Source organism: Aquarana catesbeiana, linkage group LG10 (assembly GCF_042186555.1).
Source record: "Aquarana catesbeiana isolate 2022-GZ linkage group LG10, ASM4218655v1, whole genome shotgun sequence".
In the NCBI taxonomy this organism is placed as follows: Eukaryota; Metazoa; Chordata; class Amphibia; order Anura; family Ranidae; genus Aquarana; species Aquarana catesbeiana.
In genome coordinates, this window is record NC_133333.1 from 113,919,741 (window position 1) to 113,941,534 (window position 21,794).

General features: G+C 42.4%; 2 protein-coding genes across 5 annotated transcripts in view; one reads left to right on the forward strand and one right to left on the reverse strand.

Annotated features, from left to right (window-relative positions):
• The window catches only part of SCN4B (sodium voltage-gated channel beta subunit 4), a 161,137-nt gene extending 153,877 nt beyond the window's left edge, over nucleotides 1-7,260 (forward strand). For all 3 annotated transcript variants that reach the window (XM_073602479.1, XM_073602481.1, XM_073602480.1), the window contains one exon: nucleotides 6,564-7,260. In XM_073602479.1, coding sequence (XP_073458580.1) covers nucleotides 6,564-6,639 — 76 coding nt within the window. In that variant the 3' untranslated portion in view covers nucleotides 6,640-7,260. The remainder of the gene's footprint in view (nucleotides 1-6,563) is intronic.
• A 6,016-nt stretch (nucleotides 7,261-13,276) lies between these two features.
• The window catches only part of LOC141110831 (transmembrane protease serine 4-like), a 78,377-nt gene continuing 69,859 nt past the window's right edge, over nucleotides 13,277-21,794 (reverse strand). For both annotated transcript variants that reach the window (XM_073602478.1, XM_073602477.1), the window contains 2 exons: nucleotides 17,415-17,570; nucleotides 13,277-14,055 (listed from right to left, as the gene is read on the reverse strand). In XM_073602478.1, the coding sequence (XP_073458579.1) occupies nucleotides 14,035-14,055; nucleotides 17,415-17,570 (177 nt within the window). In that variant the 3' untranslated portion in view covers nucleotides 13,277-14,034. The remainder of the gene's footprint in view (nucleotides 14,056-17,414; nucleotides 17,571-21,794) is intronic.

Sequence of the window (21,794 nt, forward strand, 5' to 3'; positions counted from 1 at the left end):
TATTTTCTGCCAAATCATGCACGGAAATAAGGAGAGAGGCCAGGTTGACGTCCTTGCCGTCCAAAATGTCCTTCCTGATACCGGTTGGGACCAGATGGGAGGGGTAGACAATGGGGCTCGAGCCTGAGGTACCTGCAGAAAGAGGTGTCAAGGTTTGAGTTGCAGTTGGGTCGGGGACAGCCGTGGCCGGTCGGGCCTCCAGAAGTGCGACCCTGGTTTGGACGTCTGCAACTGCGGTGGATAGAGATGGCACCATCGTGTGTAATTGCGAGATGGCCGATGATATGGACTGGAGGGATGCCTGTTGGGTACTGGGTCCTGCTGCTGGTGGGGGAAAGAGGAGTTTGAAGAGCTCGCCTTTCCTCGCTGTGGCGGGGAAGGGGACACCTCTGCGTCTGAGCTCTGCCGTCAGTTTGGGGATAGTCCATCCCCTGAGGGATTGCACGCTGCCGCTTTCTGAGACCGGAGAAGGTGACAGAGGGGCCGTGAAGTCTTCGCTGCCGGCCTGGGACATGGTTGCTCTGGTGAGGATCTCTCGAGCTTTATTTCCTGGTTGACTGTAACCTATTGGGGGTGACATGAATTTCAAGTTTTTCCTTTGATGCGCTGAGTCATACTTACCCGACTTATTCTCCCATTCCCTTTTTTTTTTTTTTTTTTATTACCTGGGGGGATATCGTCCAACCTGGTGCAGGGTGGACCTACTGAACTTTGACTGACCTGAGGAAAATGAAAAGGTGATAATTCGTGAAGGAATTGCTAATTAACTTGAAGCAACGATTTGTATGGTGCTTGCAATCTTGTGACAATGAAATGATTCGAAATGTTTGCCTTGATTATGAAATGAATGAACTCCATGACAGAGGTCCGGCCTGGTCGTGTCATGATTTATTCGACCGTGAACCGGGCTCTGGAGCATGTATTGAAATGAGGCAACTGAAAACATTGGTGCTCCCGGGACGAATCGGTGCCTGTTTGATGCATCTGGATTCGAATCGGAGCGCGGTATGAAATGAAATGAGAGAAATGATTATTTTGACCGAGGCTCGAATTGGTTGTGCCGTGTTTGCGACTGGCAACTAACCGAGCTCTGGTATAGGTATGAAATGCGATCGGAACCAGCGATGCATTCCGTGACGAATCGGTGCACCTCAGATGTGACTGGTTTCGAAACGGTGATGCGTTGTGGGAGTGAAATGGTAGAAATTGCATGACAGAGATATGGATCAATCCCCCGATGTCTGCGACTAGCTATGATCCGGACTCTGGAGCATGTATCAGAAATGAGGCCGAGCCCTGGGGCACGCCGTAATGAATCGGTGCATCGAAGATGCGACTGGATTCGAAACGGAGCGCGGTAAGTGCGGATGTAGCATATCGTTTACCATGACGGAGGCTCGAATCGGTCGTGCTGTTGTAGCGACTGACTGCGAATCGGACTCCGGAGCATGTACTGAAATGTGGCCAATCCTGGGTACGCCGAGACGAATCGGTGCATTTCCATGCGACTGAATTCATGTCGGAACGTGATACGTGAAAATGAAATGATAACCATGACAGAGGTACGAATGACTGATAAAACGTAACTCTGGAGCATGTATAGAAATGAGGCCAATCCTGGGGCACGCCGAGACGAATCGGTGCATTTTCATGCGACTGAATTCATGTCGGAACGTGATACGTGGAAATGAAATGATAACCATGACAGAGGTACGAATGACTGATAAAACGTAACCCTGGAGCATGTATAGAAATGAGGCCAATCCTGGGGCACGCCGAGACGAATCGGTGCATTTTCATGCGACTGAATTCATGTCGGAACGTGATACATGGAAATGAAATGATAACCATGACAGAGGTACAATTGACTGACAATAACGTAACTCTGGAGCATGTATAGAAATGAGGCCGTAATAACTGGGGCACACCGGAACGAATCGGCGCATCTTTTGGTGCGACTGGATTCGAATCGGAGCGCGGTAGGTGACTGAAATGAGAAATGATTTGAAATGTCAGAAATGAGTTTAGAAATGTTTCAGAAATGAGAAATGATTGGTATCGAACTAACTTGATTTGATAAATTGCAAATTGCGACTGGCTATGGCTGTCTACCGATACCGACATGCTAGAAATGAAGCGACGTCTGCGTCGCAGTGCTGTCGAAATGGTAACATATCGAAAGTACGAGCGATATACATTGCAGTTTGTGAAATGCGAGTGAACGAAAATTTGAAATCACGGTTTAGTGACATGATATGAAAACGAAAAGTCCGACGGGACCTTACCTGCGACAGCCAAGCCAGACGCGTGGTACAAACTACGAACGGAAAACGCGGACTTCGAAGGTTTTGAGTACGGAATATCGAATACGGGAACTTGCGAGGCAAGAACTTGCGAACGCTGGTATATCGAATAGTCGGCCTAGTGACGTATATCGCGCACAGGAAACCGACAAGCACCACAGGTGAGCGGGCTGCTTAAGTACCCCCCGGGCTCCTCCCATAAATTCAGGCCACCATACTGGCCTTCCTACATATATATATATATATATATATATATATATATATATATATATATATATATATATATATATATATATACAGGGCTTTTTTTTGCAAGGCACTGTGTGTGTATATATATATATATATATATATATATATATATATATATATATATATGGCTTTTTTTTCTCAAACAAGGTGCTGGAACTCAACCACGACCCCCCAAACCCCTCCCCCTACACACACCCTCCAAATCACATCAAATAGTGGGTGTGGTCAGTCAAATTTCACGAACAGTAGGAGGGTTACCAGGATTCCAATACATACAGAGTGCAGAGTTCAGGGAGGTTACACACAGAGTGCAGAGCTGTCACTTGTAAACACAGAAACTGACTTCTGTGTTTACAAGTGATTGTGGTGAGCAGGCCCCCCCAAGGGTCGGAACCAGGAGGTGGTGGAACTGAGTTCCACCAAGTTCCCCCTGAAAAAAAGCCCTGTATGTATATATATATATATATATATATATATATATATATATATATATATATATATACAGTATCTCGCAAAAGTGAGTACACCCCTCACATTTTTATAAATATTTTATTATATCTTTTAATGTGACAACACTGAAGAAATTAAACTTTGCTACAATGTAAAGTAGTGAGTGTACAGCTTGTATAACAGTGTAAATTTGTTGTCCCCTCAAAATAACTCAACACACAGCCTTTAATGTCTAAACCGCTGGCAACAAAAGTTAGCACACCCCTAAGTGAAAATGTTCAAATTGGGCCCAAAGTGTCATTATTTTGTGTGGCCACCATTATTTTCCAGCACTGTCTTAACACTCTTGGGCATGGAGTTCACCAGAGCTTCACAGGTTGCCACTGGAGTCCTCTTGCACTTCTCAATGAGGACATCACGGAGCTAGTAGATGTTAGAGACCTTGCACTCCTCCACCTTCCGTTTGAGGATGCCCCACAGATGCTCAGTAGGGTTTAGGTCTGGAGACATGCTTGGCCAATCCATCACCTTTATCCTTAGCTTCTTTAGCAAAACAGTGGTCATCTTGGAGGTGTGTTTGGGGCCATTATGTTGGAATACTGCCCTGCGGCCCAGTCCTTGAAGGGAGGGGATCATGCTCTGCTTCAGTATGTCACAGTGCATGTTGGCATTCATGGTTCCCTCAATGAGCTCCCCAGTGTCGGGAGCACTCATACAGCCCCAGACCATGATACTCCCATCACCATGCTTGGCTGTAGGCAAGACACACTTGTCTTTGTACTCCTCACCTGGCCTCCACACACCATCTGAACCAAATAAGTTTATCTTGGTCTCCTTAGACCACAGGAGATGGTTCCAGTAATCCATGACAATAGAAATCTCTCCTGCGCTCAGGTGTCTAGTTCCTCAGTACGTGGTGTGACCAACTTCATACAGTAATGCCTGCTGTCTTGCAGCCCTCCTCAGAATATTGGGTATTCATGAGGTAAAGAAAAAAAGAAAAAAGAAGGAGGGCGCACCGACCTAGTGCATTACCACTGGTAAAGCTTTATTAAAGCATAAAACAGCAAAATGCATACTCACAAACGAGCATTGGTAACAGGCACAGACAATTTAGCAGGTTTGCAGTTCTGAACACGCCAGGATCTGATGTCAAGTGAATCGAACGATGGCTGATGCATTTCAGGGGAGAACCCCTTTCTTCAGAGCCTAAGCGGGCAATGACTGCTCTCTCGCACAGTCCCCCCTATATATGTGTCTGCGCACATCAATTCCTGCCAACGCCCACCCACAGGAGTCACACCCACCCACATTGATGAGCCCTCCCTGGCTCCACCCAATCTGTGGCATGCAACACCATAGGGGCTTCATAACAAACAAACAATAAATAAATAATAACCCCATAGATAATTAGCCAGATGAAATAAAAAGTGTATAATATTCTAACCAATGGTGGAGGAGTGTATGGGAGGGTAATGCAACCTTCCAAAGGGAAGTGGTCAGGCACATAGTCAACCTGAGCCATCCCCACACTGATCCCATGCAATAGGGGAATGAATAGGGAGTTAGGGTAAACCCTACCAGACACGATGAGGCCTCCAGCTGCTGTCCCCCGCAGGTGGAACGCACACCGCTCGAATATCCCGGAAATGCAGGTGTACCTGCGTTCCACCCGCGACTTCCGGCCAGCTTCAACGTCACTTCCGTTTCCACGCGCGCAACCAATAAGGCTGCGTGCGCAGAAGACGTGGCCCGGAAGTGCGGATGTGTTTGCGTTCCACCCGCTACTTCTGACCGCTGGTGAGCTGGCATTCGCCCAGAGTAGTGTGTGAGTGTGCGTGGATGCGTGCGCATAGAGTCAAATGAGCACGCCCACACTCAATGTCTGCTCGGGATCCCCCCTCCTAATGGCCCAATGCTGAACTGCAAAGTGGATGAATGCTGCAGGGCAGTAAAGGCACACAAACACATATAAGGAATGGCAGAGAAAAGAAAAAATAAAATATTAAAATAACTACATTGGATAAAAAAGCCCAATGGCTATCAATATAGTGGATAAACAAGACCAATTTTTGAGTAATTTTTGGGTGGCCACTTTTGTGGACTATATTGATAGCCATTGGGCTTTTTTATCCAGAGAGTGCAGTCATTGCCCGCTTAGGCTCTGAAGAAAGGGGTTCTCCCCTGAAACGCGTCAGCCATCGTTCGATTCACAGATCCTGGCGTGTCGGTGTTCAGAACTGCGAACCTGCTAAATTGTCTATGCCTGTTACCAATGCTCGTTTGTGAGTATACATTTTGCTGTTTTATGCTTTAATAAAGCTTTACCAGTGGTAATGCACTAGGTCGGTGCGCCCTCCCTCTTTTTTCTTTTTTTCCAGTAATGCATGTCCTTAGTCTGCTTGTTTTCAGCAAACTGTTTGTGGGCTTTCTTGTGCATCAACTTTAGTAGAAGCTTCCTTCTGGGACAACAGACCAATTGCAGCACTCATACGTCTATTTCCCAAAGACAACCTCTGGATATGACACTGAGCGCGTGCACTCAACTTCTTTGGACGCCCATGGCGAGGCCTGTTCTGAGTGGAAACTGTGCTGTTAAACCGCTGTATGGTCTTGGCCACCATGCTGCAGCTCAGTTTCAGGGTCTTGGCAATCTTCTTATAGTCTAGGCCATCTTTATGTAGAGCTACAATTCTTTTTTTCAGATCTTCAGAAAGTTCTTTGCCATGAAGTGCCATGTTGAACTCCCAGTGACCAGTATGAGAGAATGAGAGTGATAACACCAAATTGAACACACCTGCTCCCCATTCACACCTGAGACCTTGTAACACTAACCAGTCACATGACACCAGGGAGGGAAAATGACTAATTGGGCCCAATTTGGACATTTTTACCATTTTAATTACACTCACTACTTTACATTATAGCAAAGTGTAATTTCTTCAGTGTTGTCACATGAAAAGATATAATAAAATTACAAAAATGTGAGGAGTGTACTCACTTTTGAAATATACTGGGTGTATATGTGTGTGTAGATATATATCTATATCTATCTATATATATCTATATAGATAGATATAGATATATATCTATCTATATATTTATGTCGCTAGTATGTTTGGTACTCTTTTCAATAGTGGAACATTATGGTTAATCTAGCGCTGATTTGGGGCCTAATATCAGCATAATATTATGGTATGTCAACCAACTATAGTGGAGTTTACCTGGATTAAAAAGGTAATATGAAAAATAAAGAGGGGAAGGGATTTACAACAAGGAGGAGAAAGAAAGCAAGTAGGAAGAGAGAGGGATAGGAGGTCCCTGAAGGTACGTTACTCCCAGAGGGTAATGATAGATCAACACATTACTCATCTGCCATGGTAAAAGTACTTGGTTTTCAAAGTTTGGTAGCAAGCAATGTTTAATTCATGGTTTCAATAGATTAATAAACTTTTTTAGACTGTTTCTATCTAAAGCTTCCATCTTTGTTTGGTATTGGCTAAATTCAAAGTAGGTGTTTGAATATGTATTTTCATGTTTAAAACCTTTTTGTGTCTCCAGGAAAGACTGCCTTGTGAGTTCTTCAGTGAATGATAACACAGACAATGCCTCAAAGCCAGAAAAGCCAAAAGCATGACACTCTACACTATTTCCTGGGAAATCACAGAACTGGCTGAATGAATGGACCATGGAGCCCACAGCACAGAGCCCTGGAAGTACAGGAATTTGACAGAGAGGTCACAATATATAACGAGGATGAGCACTTTCTCCATTGCATAGTAATTATTTTAACTTGCATAGCACAATAAAATATTGCCTCCTCTTAGATCGTGAGAAAATAAGCAGTTTAATTGGTTATATGTAAATGTATTGCTAAATAGAGGCATGTTGTTTCCTGAAACTCCAAAGCAAAAGGTGCAGTGTGTAAAAAAAACAAAACAAATCTCTACTTTTTTCTATGCATGGGGGATTGGGGACAAGTGTAAATATATATGTACATTTCTATCTTAAGCACATGTGTGCACAAAACATGAAAATAAGAGCATTTATATATAGCATTTATGATGAACAAGTCTCCTGCACTCTTGGACCGCTCACTTGGCACTTGCCACCTCCCATATAATACTTTCCCATGCAACAGAAAGCCTTTAAAATTGTCTTGGCCTTATAACTAATGACTGTCTACACTACGGTAACTGCCTGGGCATTATTGCTGCTTTCTCTATGAATGTAATAAAGGCTTTAGCCTTTAATAAAAGTTGTTGCTGTATTTATTAATTGCATGTAATGATGGTCATTTGTAAACCAAAATCTCCTGACTGTTTTTTATTCTCCCCCTGAGAATAATAGGAACTCCCGCTAGGTCTTCTCGGTTTGATGGGAAGTTCATTAGTAGGCTATTGCTTTTCACTTTAGAAATATTTAGAGCGCCATTTAATCTGAGAGATGAAATCTGGTTTTGTAGCTCATTCATGATTTAGTGCTGCTGGTGAAAGGTGTAATATTGGTTCATTTTCATTGTTCTCAATGGAGGTACTGGACTTAGTGTCTCAGGGACTTTGTTTTAAGCTCACCTTTAAGTAGAAAAAAATGTGCATATTTTTGCAGGTAAAAAGTGTATTTCTTTTTTTGTTACACAAGATCCTGCAAAGTATTGCACCCACGATCAGTGTTTTGCGGGTGCAGTGTCAGGCACCTGCACACTCTCCCTCCAGCTTTCTGCCCATACGGACTTTCCGTTAGAAAGCTGGAATAAGATTCAATAGAGTATGGATGCGCTGATCAAGCACACTCATAGTCCATTGAGAACTACAAGCTGTGTGCTGCGGTGGAAGATGAGCTTGTAGTTTATTTATTCAAAATCTCAAACTGAATGATACATCTACGTGAATTGAGCCCTGCACATCCAGTCCAATTTTAAATGTGACAGCAGCTGCAACAGGGAGGACCTGCCACGTGTTGTCACATGGAGGGAGGGTCTCTGGGGCTGAGGGGGTTCGGTCTTAAATAGTGGGTTTAACATGTTGGTAAATATGAACCTATCCTTTAACCTGAAGAACCACTTTAGTAGTATGATGTGCATTTACTAGGACAGGAAGTATGATCAATAACCGCTTGGCGACTGCCAGCAGTACATTTACAGCTCACAGGTGGCTCACCCAGGCACAGCAACATACCCGTATGTCACGGTGCACGTGCGCCTCCACTGGGGCGTGCAGCATTGCACCCTGCAACTGGGATTGTGGTGCTCGGTATCGGGCCGCTGTGAGTGCTCAGATACCATAGAAGTGTGTATCTGTGGCGGGGGAATTACAAATCAGTTACAAAAACATTTGTTTAGTTTGGATAGAGTGTAGAGGGTTTAGAAAAGCGGTCACTTATTTTATTGCTGCGTTCCCATCACTGAGATTTGCCCTCTCTAACAGTCAGGGCCGTATTTAATATTGATTGGACCCTGGGGAAAAAAAAAAAAAAATTCTTGCCCCCCCATGCAGTTTTGCTTTCGCTTAGATCAATGGCAATGCTGATTTTTTTTTACTGACTACCAATATAAAGAGGAGTTTCAACACTGTTCAACCAATGTAATAGGGGTTTACATTGACCACTAATGTAATAGGGGTTTGCACTGACCAGTAATGTAACAGAAGCATTCACAGTAACCACCAATGTAAGGATTTACACTGACCACCAATGTAAGAGGGCATTCACACTGGCCACTAGTGTGACTGAAAGGATTCTACACCGAGCACCAATGTAACTGAGACATTTAGCCTGCATTCACATTTGTGTGTTTAGGGAATGCATGCAAAATCGCTTTCCTGACACCACAGAAATATGCTGCCCTTTAGCAGATACACAGCAGTGCCAATAATTATTAATGACACCCTCACGCATATGCTGACATGTGCCTTGGTACCGTGTGATTTTGAAAAAGGGTTTGGGACTTTCTTCCGCTTATGTAGCGCATAGAGCAGTCCATTGAAATGAACGAGCTGCTCTACACATGACCTGCATCTTATCTACCCTATCAGTACACCTTTGCAATCCTAAAAGTCATGCTAACCTCTGCACCCCAAACCTCCCCCACCCTCTCCAGTCCAACCCCCCTCCCATTAAACTCTACCTGCCTTCTCTGCTCATCTTTGCACCCACCTTCCTTACCTCCATGCATCCCCTCCTTGCTCACCTGTGCATCCCAAACTGTAATTCCTTCATTGCCTTCCTCTGCACACCCCACACTACCCCCCCCCCCCTACCACCACCACTAATTTGCTTACCTTTGCAGAACAGGCTGATGGTAGGCTTAATGACCACAGTTGCAGGCAGGACTTTCAAGCATGCCCCTTTATCTCCCCAGTGGGCAGCATTCAGAAAAGGTGATGGTGGCTATGACCTCAGGGGGGCATGGTATACATATGAATACCACCTCTATTTACATATGAATGCCAACACTTATTACATATCAATGCCGGTATTTACATGTAAACACAGGGTCTGCAGGTGAGTCATCTGTACACAATAGGGCAGAGCATTTGTAACAGAACTTTACAATGAGATAACAGGACACAGCACGGGACTAAAACCTTAAGGGACGTGGGGATTTAAACTGGGATAGTTGGCAAGTATGAAGCAGCTGCTTTGGGCCCCACGACAATGACAGGACCCAAGGCAGTTGCCCCTTTTGCCCTACCTTAAAGACGGCCCTGCTAATAGTTATGTTTACCATTGTCACTAAGAGTAAAAGTAAAAGAAAATTCTAAATGTTAGGTTTTACCTGAACAGGAGTAGAGGGGAAATTTTCATATGGGAACACTAGTTCTGGTGAATACCAGGGATTCCCTCACTTTGAAGGGATTTCCATTCACTTCTTCCTGTTTTGGCTATGGGAAAGGATGTGAAGAGGAATGTCCCCAATGGGACACAGATGGCAAAAGAAAATCTGACAGAGGTTATCCAAAATGAAAAGAAAGTTTTGCTTTTAGTTTTACTTTAGGTTCACATCCAGGACCAACTAGATTCCATACATACTTGCAGCAGTTGAATACTTAAAGTGTTACTAAACCCACAACAGTAAAATCAGTCTCTATATGTAGTAAAGCATGCTTGTTATACTCCCTGTGGAACCTAAGGGGTTAACACTGTAAAAAAAAAAAAACAAAGGCTGTTTAATCCTGTCTTCTATGATCTTCCCCTTCTTCCACTGTCCCCAACCCACCTCCTGATAAGACAAAGCCTTTGGAGTCACTCTGAACATGCTTAGTTTGGTGTGTATTGCCAGAGAGCTTTTTTTTTCCTTGGGAGAGTGCATGTGATCAGCACAGGGCCAATCAGCACTGTCTGGACAGAGGGTCAGGGGTCCTTCTGCCTCATAGGACAATCCGGGGGGAATGAAAACTCCTCCTACAAGCTTTAACCAGACTCTGATAAAAGTCACAAGACTGCTGATGAGAAAAGGTATTTAGCAGTTTTTAGGTGTACTGTGGGAGACAAGATATAGTGAATGCAGGGTCCTGGGTTTAGTAACACTTTAATTGCAGCTTACAAAATGATAGGGCTAAAAGGATTACTACTTGGAGCTCTTTCATACATAGAAAGTGGGCATTGTGAAAGAACTGTGATTTTTGAGAAGCAAACGAGTGTGAATTGATTCATTTGTAATAGAACTGCTCCCCTTTGCATCAATTCCTTTATGCTTGACTGTGCACACATACCCATGGAATATGTTTGGATTGTATATTGAAGTTTCTATTGTTTTTTTTTATTAATAGTGTATATGGTTACAGATGCCTTAAACTAATGTATTATTTTCCTTATATGTGAATGGTTGGCCTTTTTTTTAATAAACAATTTTTAGAGCATTGGCTCCTAGAAGACAGACACACATTCTTTAACTTTAACAGGCCTCAATGCCTACAGCTACAAAGGTCACTGTAAGCCTGTTTTAAATTGCATTATTAAATGCTTGCTAAGAACATAAATATACTAAAATGTCTGACCACAAATTCACTTCACGTGAACTGCTGTTAAAATCTGAAGTTTGGCTTACTAACAGGTATTCATCAGCAAAGTTTAAAGTGGTTCTAAAGCCTAAACTTTTTTTTACCTTAAAGCGGGGGTCCACCTAAACCGCCAAAAAAAAAAAAAAATTAAAAGCCAGCAGCTACAAATACTGCAGCTGCTGACTTTTAATAAATGGCCACTTACCTGTCCCAGGGTCCAGCGATGTCGGCAGGCGACGCCGAGAACCCGCTCGGTTCTCGGCAGCTGCCGCCACCATCCTAGGTGAGGGAATCAGGAAGTGAAGCGTTGCGGCTTCACTTCCCGGTTCCCTACTGCGCATGCGCGAGTCGCGCTGCGCATCGTAACTGGCCCCGCTATCTCCTGGGAGCTGTGTGTTTCCCAGGAGACAGCGCGGAGGGACAGGAAGAGGCATAGACTCCCATGGGAGTCTATGCCGGAAGTGGGTGCAAATACCTGTCATAGACAGGTATTTGCACCCCCCTCCCCCCTGAAAGGTGCCAAATGTGACACCGGAGGGGGGGAGGGTTCCGAAAAGCGGAAGTTCCATTTTTGTGTGGAACTCCACTTTAATGCATTCCCTGCATTAGGGTAAAAAACATTTGACAGATTTCTGTCCCCCAACTCCCTAAATACTTACAGGCAATCCCAGAGTTACAAACATCCAACTTACATGCGACTCAAAAACTTACAAACGGAGGGAGACAACAGGAAGTGAAAGGAAATCTACCCCTAAGAAGGGAAATTCACTCCTGGAAGAGTTATGGGAAAAAGTCTCCACTGAAGCTTAATGACTAATTCTTGTTTCCGTAACAACCCCACATTTTCAAAATCCAATTGTCACAGGAACAGAAAGGGAGACAGAATCTTCTGAACAGGGGCACAGACAGCAAAATGTGGAATCTCTGGGGACCATGATATAAAGGGAGAGGGACTTTGGGACTCTGATGTGAGGTGGGAAATCTGTGAGCCCTGGTAAAAGGGGGGTCACTGAGGATCCTGATCTAATCTGATTTAAGGAGGTAGGGGCTCTAGGAGCCCTAATGTAAGGGATGGTGACACTGGGGGCCCTTATGCAAGAAGGGTAGGGGGACTCTGGGGATCCTGATTTAAGGGGGAAGGGCTCTAGGGACCCTGATGTAAGGGGGAGGATTTGGGGACCCTATTGAAAGGGGGAAGCTCTCTGCTGTAACTAGGGAACACTGATGACCCTGATGTAAGGGGGGACACTGATGCAAGGGGGAGGAACTCTAAGAACTCTGATGCGGTGGGGGGGCACTTGGGACCCTTATCTAAGAAAGAAGGGGGACTCTAGACTCACACCACTGATGTTGGAACATTTTTCCTACTGATGTCATAACAGACACATTTTTCCTTCCAGTGACACCGCCAGTAGGGAGCATCTTATTCTTACACCAATACAGGGATATTTCCCAAATATTTCAATTGAATATGAATATGTACCGCTGTTAAAAACGTATTTGTTACATGTTTTGGTGGGGTGCGCTGCGTACATCGTTATTGATGCCACCCCTCCTGCTGCTCCACCTGGGGGGGGGGCACTGTTTGGCATCTTCGCCCTGGGCACCCAATGACCTTATCCGGGCACTGGCAGCAGGAGCCAATTGCTCCTGCTGCTGTCAATCAAATGCTGTGAGGACAAAGCAGGGGGCAGTGCCAAGCCACGCTGTGTGCGTCTATGGAGCACGGCTCCATAGACACACACAGCTCGGGAGTAAGCTTGCACTGTGTGCCACTGTAGCAAGTGGCTTGGTAGGGGGGCACATGGAGAAGAAAAGGAACCAAGATCGCCAATGAGGGGCCCCAGAAGAGGAGGTTCGGGGCTGCTCTGTGCAAAAGCATTTACTATCTGACTAAAAGCAGCTGAGCACTTTCACACACGGGACTGTGTCTAGATACCCTCTGTTCTTCTAGTCTCACAAGAGCTAATCAGGAGTTTGATAGCAATACCCCATCCACTCCTGCTTCTACTGAATTACATTGATGGTGGCATCAGGGTGGGGTTTAGGAAAAGGAAGAGCTATTCCAAATAGACAATTCAATGAGTGAAGTAGTGGGCTTGGACTAAAGATCAGCAAATTACTCAGTGTAAGCGCAATATCATTAACAGCTGACTTGTTTTACACTTTTCGAAGGATAAGGTTGCCTGAGTCTAGGTCAACTGTAAGCATGAAAGAATCAGGTTTCTTATTATAAACTTAAGTACATTTAAAAAATACTGAAAAACACAATAGTTCGATTTAATTTTTATTCAATATACCATATATAAAATTTAAAATACATTATTTACATGTGCTAACAAATATCTGAGGATCCACACTGAATTCATCTAGAAGATTTCAAACTGGGCATATACAGGTTTTGTGAATTGCTAAGTATCTTTACATTGGAAAATACATTTTAGTGAAGTGACTGTCTGCTGGGGTGTGAGACTTACTGAACTTTGCAAGTGAACAACAAATTATATTTTGCCGGACATATATTAAGGTTTATGAATTAATACAAATCATTGATATGTTTTGCCATCTTTTCATGTCCGTCCTTCTATAAGCTGGCAAACACCATATTTTAGAGGCTGGTAAATACACCTGTAACAGATCAGTAATCATGGCTCCTATAACTCAGTGAGACCTCCAAAGTACTGCCATACTTTGTAAGCATACTTACAAGATTGTGACTGTTGTAAACAGGTTTTTGTAGTATATGATAAAATTCAACATGAACGTATAACAAAAAATCGTATTTACTCTACAGTATATTTCATTTTGAGAACATCTGATAAAAAAAAAGTTTATATTGCACAGTTTAGTCCATAATGGGTCAAAATGTCATTAATATTCATAGTCATGCTATAAAACATGTAAAGATCTGAGGAAGCGTCACACTCTGGACCTGCAGAGCATAGGACTGTGATATAGCACATTGTGTTTCTCCATCTGCATTTGCCATCTTCTTTGCAAGTAGAAGAAATAAATAAAATTGAACCTGTCAATCACTGTGGCTGCAATTCCCTCTGAAAAAAAAACAAAAAACGTACATTTTTAACTAGTTGAATACTGGCAGCAGTAAAAAAAAAAAAAAAAAAAAAAAGAAGAAGGAAAGAAAGAAAGAAAGAAAGAAGAGCTTCATTCAGTGGCTTATAGCCACAAACCATTTACAATTCTAACTGAATTTTAAATATATGGGAACATACAGTGCCCCTTTTTTTCCATATTTTGTCATGTTACAACCAAAAACGTAAATGGATTTTATTGGGATTTTGTGGGATAGACCAACACAAAGTGGGACATAATTGTGAAGTGGAAGGAAAATAATAAATTGTTTAAATTTTTTTTACAAATAAATATGTGAAAAGTGTGGCGTGCATTTTTATTCAGCCCCCTTTACTCTGATACCCCTAACTAAAATCTAGTGGAACCAATTGCTGTCACCTAATTAGTAAATAGAGTCCACCTGTGTGTATTTTAATCTCAGTATAAAATACAGCTGTTCTGTGAAGCCCTTGGAGGTTTGTTGGAGAACCTTAGTGAACAAACAGCATTATGAAGGCCAAGGAACACACCAGACAGTCCAGGGACAAAGTTGTGGAGAAGAACATCTCACGGAGCACTATTTAATCCATCATCCGAAAATGGAAAGAGTATGGTACAATTGCAAAAACCTACCAAGACATGGCCGTCCACCTAAACTGACAGGCCAGGCAAGGAGAACATTAATCAGAGAAGTAGCCAAGAGGCCCATGGTAACTCTGGAGGAGCTGCAGAGATCCACAGCTCAGGTGGAAGAATCTGTCCACAGGACAACTATTAGTCGTGCACTCCACAAATCTGGCCTTTATGGAAGAGGGGCAAGAAGAAAGCTAGAAGAAGCCATGTGGGAGACCCAGCAAACATGTGGAAGAAAGTCCTCTGGTCAGATGAGACCAAAATTGAACTTTTTGGCCTAAAAGCAAAATGTTATGTGTGGCGGAAAACAAACACTGCACATCACCCGGTACACACCATCCCCACCGTGAAACATCGTGGTGGCAGCATCATGATGTGTTTTCTTCAGCGGGGACCTGGTCAGAGTTGATGGGAAGGTGGATGGAGCCAAATACAGACAAATCTTAGAAGAAAACCTGTTAGAGTCTGCAAAAGACTTATGACTGGGATGGAGGTTCACCTTCTAGCAGGACTACGACCCTAAAAATACAGCCAGAGCTACAATGGAATGGTTTAGATCAAAACATATTCATGTGTTAGAATGGCCCAGTCAAAGTCCAGACCTAAATCCAATTGAGAATCTGTGGCAAGACTTGAAAATTGCTGTTCACAGGACGCTCTCCATCCAATCTGACAGAGGTTGAGCTATTGTGCAAAGAAGAATGGGCAAAAATGTCACTCTCTAGATGTGCAAAGCTGGTAGAGACATACCCAAAAGAACTTGCAGCTGTAATTGCAGTAAAAGGTGGTTTTACAAAGTATTGACTCAGGGGGGCTGAATACAAATACACGCCACACTTTTCACAAATTTATGTGTAAAAAAATTTAAAAACCATTTATCATTTTCCTTCCACTTCACAATTATGTGGTCTATCACTAAAATACATTTTTGTTTTTGGTTATAACATGACAAAATGTGGAAAATTTCAAGGGGTATGAATACTTTTTAAAGGCACTTTATGTATTAAAGCTGAACTTAACAGCTAACTAATTGAAAAACATTTATTGGAGCTGTCTTACATGCCAATTTGTATTTCTGCCCATTAATTTCTGAGATTCACACAGCCCCACCAATACAGCATAGTCATGTTGGTGACCAGGCTTTTCCCTGCTGATGTTAAGCAGGACAGCTAGGTCACCGCCCTGCCAACAGTCTGTTACTGGACAGAGATCATGCAGTAATAGACTGATTAGGTCCTCTTGGCACTCCAGCTCTTTCAGCATGGTCATGCTGCGGGACACCTGATTGGCCCCTCCTGTTACCTCCTGTTCCCGCCGACCGTATGCAGATGTGCGTACTCGGCTTTCCGGGTACCGTTGTTTAGAGCCGTCGATCGGCTATCCGAGTATAACAACCGATGCGGCTAAAAGCCGCTCGGCTGTTATACCGGTGGAGCGGGAGGGGACGCCCCCCCCCTCCCGCCGCCTCCCGCCGCTCTTACCGGGCCTCCCGTGCGATCGGGAGGCCCGGTGTCCAATCGGCTGCCTTCGGCGGCTGGGGGCGGGCTGGAACAAAGCTGTGGGCGGCTTCGTTCCAGCCTTCTCATTGTAAACGCGGAAGCGACATCATGACGTCACTTCCCATTTACTCGGCTGCCAATGGCGCCGGTTTTAAAAAAATATACAGTGTTCAGAATCGCCGTTTTCAGTGATCTGAATACTTTGAAGTGCACAGGAGGGATTGAGGGTCTTTTAGACCCCCGATCCCTCCATAAAGAGTACCTGTCACCACCTATTACTGTCACAAGGGATGTTTACATTCCTTGTGACAGCAATAAAAGTAAAAAGAAAAAAAAAATTTTTTTAAACACAATTTATAAGTATAAAAATAAATAAATAAAAAAAATTTTTAAAGCATCCCCGTCCCCGCGAGCTCGCGCAGTGAAGAAAACGCATACGGAAGTCGCGCCCGCATATGTAAACGGTGTTCAAATCACACATGTGAGGTATCGCCCTGATCGTCAGAGCAAGAGCAATAATTCTAGCCCTAGACCTCCTCTGTAACTCAAACCTGGTAACCGTAAAAAAAAATTAAAGCGTCGCCTATGGAAATTCATAGGTACTGTAGTTTGTCACCATTCCACGAGTGCGTGCAATTATAAAGGGTGACATGTTTGGTATCTATTTACTCGGCGTAACATCATCTTTCACATTATACAAAAAAATTGGGGTAACTTTACAGTTTGGATTTTTTAAAATTCAAGAAAGTGTCCCTTTTCCAAAAATTTGCGTTTAAAACACCGCTGCACAAATACCGTGTGATATAAAATATTGCAACAATCTCCATTTTATTCTCTAGATTCTCTGCTAAAAAAAATATATATAATGTTTGGGAACTCTAAGTAATTTTCTAGCAAAAAATACGGATTTTAACTTCTAAACCTCCAAATTTCAAAAATAGGCTTAGTCATGAAAGGGTTAAAATACAGGGATTAAGAAAATGAGCTCAAAAGTGCAGTTGCTCATAATGACCAACCAGAATTTAGTTTCTCCATAAAATAGAAGATGCCTGACACGATGAAGCTGTAAAGTTGTGTGCTCATTTTCTTTTCTACATTTTATTGAATAAGCCCTTTTGTTTAACTTTGTGTTCGTAAAGCACAATGACAAATTATATCAAAAACACTTTTATACATCACGTATGCCAAAATAGCTAAAAATAAATTACCTTCATTATGCTGGTAATCCATGCTACAAATGGTGGAACATTAGTGTATACCCCGGGTTTTCCTGCTCGTGCACACCCATCTCCCCAGCTCACGATGCCATTTTGTTGCCAGAGGGAGTTGGGGCCCAGTGACACCAATGGGCCACCACTGTCACCCTGAAAAAAAGGATAACACTTACTGAAACTTCTCAATCTTTTTCTTAAGGTGAGTTTTCAAAAATGAGGCAAAGCCATAGAGGTTGTAGCAAGCTATGGAATTGGGCTCAATCCACAAAGAGTTATTTTCCTCTTTAACTACTTGCCGACCAGCCACTGCAGTTGTACTGCAGCAGGTTGGCACGGCTCCGAGAATTGCCATCATTGTATGTTGGCCGCTTTAAGAAGCTATAGGGGCCGCGCACACCTCGCCGATGCACGTGGCTGTCGGCCGCAATGTCTGCCGGCCACCCGCAATCCCTTCTCAGAGAGCTAGAACGGGGATCTGTCAGTGTAAACAGACAGATCCCCGTTCTGACAGGGGAGTAGAGAGAGATCTGCTGTTCTTAGTGATCAGGAACAGCGATCTGTCTTCTCCTCCCAGTCAGTACACTGCCCCCACAGTTAGAAACACCTTACTAGAGAACACTTAACCCCTTGATCGCCCCCCTAGTGTTAACCCCTTCCTTGCCAGTGACATTTATACAGTAATCAATGCACTTTTATAGTGTCACTGGTCCCAAAAAGTGTCCGATCTGTCCACCGCAATGTCACAGTCCTGCTCAAAAGCGCAGATCGCCGCCATTACTAGAATAATAAAAATGCCATAAATCTATCCCCTATTTTGTAGACGCTATAACTTTTGCGCAAAAAAATCAATATACGCTTATTGCGATTTTTTTTTACCAAAAATATACAGAAGAATATATATTGGCCTAAACAGATGAAGAAATTAGTTTTACATTTTTTGGGGGATATTATAGCAAAAAATAAAAAATTAATTTTTTTTCTTTCGAAATTGTCGCTCTTTTTTTGTTTATAGCGTAAAAAATAAAAACCGCAGAGGTGATTAAATACTACCAAAAGAAAGCTCTATTGTGGGAAAAAAACGACATCAAGTTTGTTTGGGTACAACGTTGCACATCCGCTTTAATAGATTTATTAGATGGAAAGTTGAAAAAATGACTAAATACCATATGCCTGGAGAACTACTTATTAAACGCATGAATTTATTTATTTCCTTTAGTGAATTGACTTTAATGTTTAACTACTTCAGCCCCGGATGGATTTGCCCCCTAAATGACCAGGCCATTTTTTGCATTACGATACTGCGTCCCTTTAACTGACAATTGCGCGGTCGTGCGACACTGTACCCAAACAAAATTGATGTCCTTTTTCCCACAAATAGAGCTTTCTTTTGGTGGCATTTGATCAATTCTGCGTTTTTATTTTTTTGTGCTATAAACAAAAAAAAGTGTGACGATTTTGAAAAAAAAAACAAACAAACAAAAAAAAAACTACTTTCTGCTATAATACATATACAAAAAATATATAAAAAATGAATGTATTCATCAGTTTAGGCTAATATGTATTCTTCTACATTTTTATTTTTTTTATTTTTTATTTTTTATCAATAGGCGTATATTGATTGGTTTGTGCAAATGTTATCGCGTCTACAAACTATGGGATGGATTTAGGGACTTTTCATTTTTTTAATTGTTTTTACTTATAATGGCTGCAATCTGCAATTTTTAGCAGCACTGCGACATTGCGGCGGAAAAATCTGACCCTAAATGACACTTTTTGGGGACCAGTGACATTATTACATTGATCAGTGCTATAAAAATGCACTGATCAATGTATAAATGACACTGGCATGGGAGGGGTTAACACTGGGGGGGCGATCAAAGGGTTAAATGTGCTCCCTCAGTGTGTTCTAACTGTGGGGGGGGGGTTGCTTGGGACATGATAGAGATCTGTACCCAAACAAAACTGGGAACAGCAGATCTCCGGCATGTCCCCTGTCAGAATGGGGTCTTGTTTACAAAGGCAGATCCCCGTTTTGCCTCTGCGCGCACCCTCAATCTCACATGCACGGACCAGCGTATTGGTACGCAGGAGAGCCGATGTGCCGCAGTATATGTGCCACGGCTGTTCACAAAGGGGTTAATAACTCTTAAGGAGATAATGAATTGAAATTTTCAGCATCTCATGAGATAATTAGAAAAAACGTGTCACGCAATTCAAATATCTCATGAGATATTCTTCAGTGAATTGAGTCCAGTGACTGTGTCCCTTTGGTTTTTCATTTATGTGGTGCCAAAGCCAATCAGAAATCGAATACGAGTTTGGCTAATCTCTGGCACTTTTACAGATTGGAGCCCTTGATTTTTTTTTTTTTTTACATTGATGTATATATGTATGATATATATACAAACACATACATACACACACACACACACATACATATGTGTATACAAAAAAATAAAAGTGTTCATCGTTTAAGAGAAAGATGTTTTTTTCTTAAAGTACAAAACAGCAGAAACATTACATATGTATTCCATCTTCATGTTCTCTGTACAAGAATAAAGTACAGTGTGACCCATATTAAATAAAAAAAAATGCAGCTTCAGTATTTTATTACCAGCAGGTGTTTTAGAAAGTGTACTGTACTCCTGTTTATTTAGTAGTAAAAAAAAAAGATTGTAAGGTAAGGGGTTATTAATAGCCATATTCTTCTGAGGTTGATTTGCAGTGATCAACACAATTTACCCAAAAAGATAATCCTAAATTCTAAAATATTCTGATAGGGCTTCATTCAGATGGGTGTTGATACCTGTTCTGTGTGTAGGTTACAATATTATTGCATCAGTCCTGAGCTGCATGTAGGTAGCCTACAGGTGCATTTCAGAGCTGCCGGACTCCTTATTCATGGTTTGAAAAAGGAGCTCAGCAGCTCTTAAACGCGTAGCCATGCCCCCAGCATGTGACATCACTTCCTGTCGGTCCTGTATTCCACTTCTTGGTTGTCGGTTCCCTTACATCCTTTGGCCTCAGGCAGCACCACAGACTCCAGGCATGAATCACTGTGTCCTTTCGTAATAACAGTTTGAAGCCCGCTGTGATCTTTGATAAGCACTGTTCTCTTTTTGAGATGCTTTTTTATTTTTTTATTTTTATTTTTTGTACTAATTACAGGCTATTCATTTACTACACTTAGTCTGGCACCACTCTGATGTTCTTTTATATTTTATATAGAGATTTCTTTAGTGTAGCAGCAAGTGTACAGAGTTGATGCATTCTTAAATGGACTTTATGAATACTTTGAGGTACAAAAACAGCCCAAAGTTTCAGGGACCAGACAGATTCCACCTTCTTCAGGGCTAGAAAACATGCATCAAAGTTTTAAAAAGCTAAGTATCATGTATAAAATGTAACCACATCCAAAGTAAAAAGCAAATATTATACTCATACAGTACAGAACACAAGCAGAGTATTCATACACCATGTTTACAGGCGCATACCTTCAGGTCATTGACACTGGCATAGCTTTTTAAAGAGGAGGCCTGTATAACATTACCCCAGTTTGTGTGCCACATTTTGTGCTAGTGTCTGAAGGTGATGGACCTTTTCTCATTCATGGGTAAAATCGCCCTTGGCTTAACCAGGTTATTATTTTAACTTGACATCTTCTGTTTGACATCTTCTCCTGCCTTCTGTTGCTGTGATGTTGTGATTTTTGTGCTGCAACCATAAAGCCTTGACTTTTTCCTGGTGAAACCTGCTGTGGCAGAAAGCTTGAAAAATGCTCCCAACGGTATCAAGTGTGAAGTAGCTCCCAGTGCTTCACCCCAGAGATTGTGCCATGGTTCTGGACCCATAAAACACTCTGCGACTAGCTGACACAGTACATGAAAGTCTGTAAAGTGCCACAACACAGAGCCCAGTGCCCGAAGGTCACATTCTAGGCTTGCCCAATCTTCTAGTCCAGCAGGGTCTGGTTATGGTTTCCAAAACGGTTGCTGAGGATACAGCGATATAGATAGCTGCTGCTATGTAGAGATTAGCTCAAGCAGCAGTGTACAAATCTTGACTGGTGTCAGTGAATCAAAATATCAAGATAAAAAAGTGTATCAAGAATATTGATTGAAATTTTACAAAATAAAAAGACTATCAAAAACACAGTTAGCCTTTTTTCATCAAAGCTGAAAAGGCACAATGCTAAGAGGTGGGTTTATATTGGGTCTGGTGTAACCACTGAGTACATGCCTGTATATATCCCTGCATGAACATCGCATTAACATCGCATTCAGTGTTGTGATAGTTAGACTGACAATTACTCACTCATGCAATACTGTACACAATTGAAAATGTTTAATTTAATTAAAAGAGAAGTATGGGTTT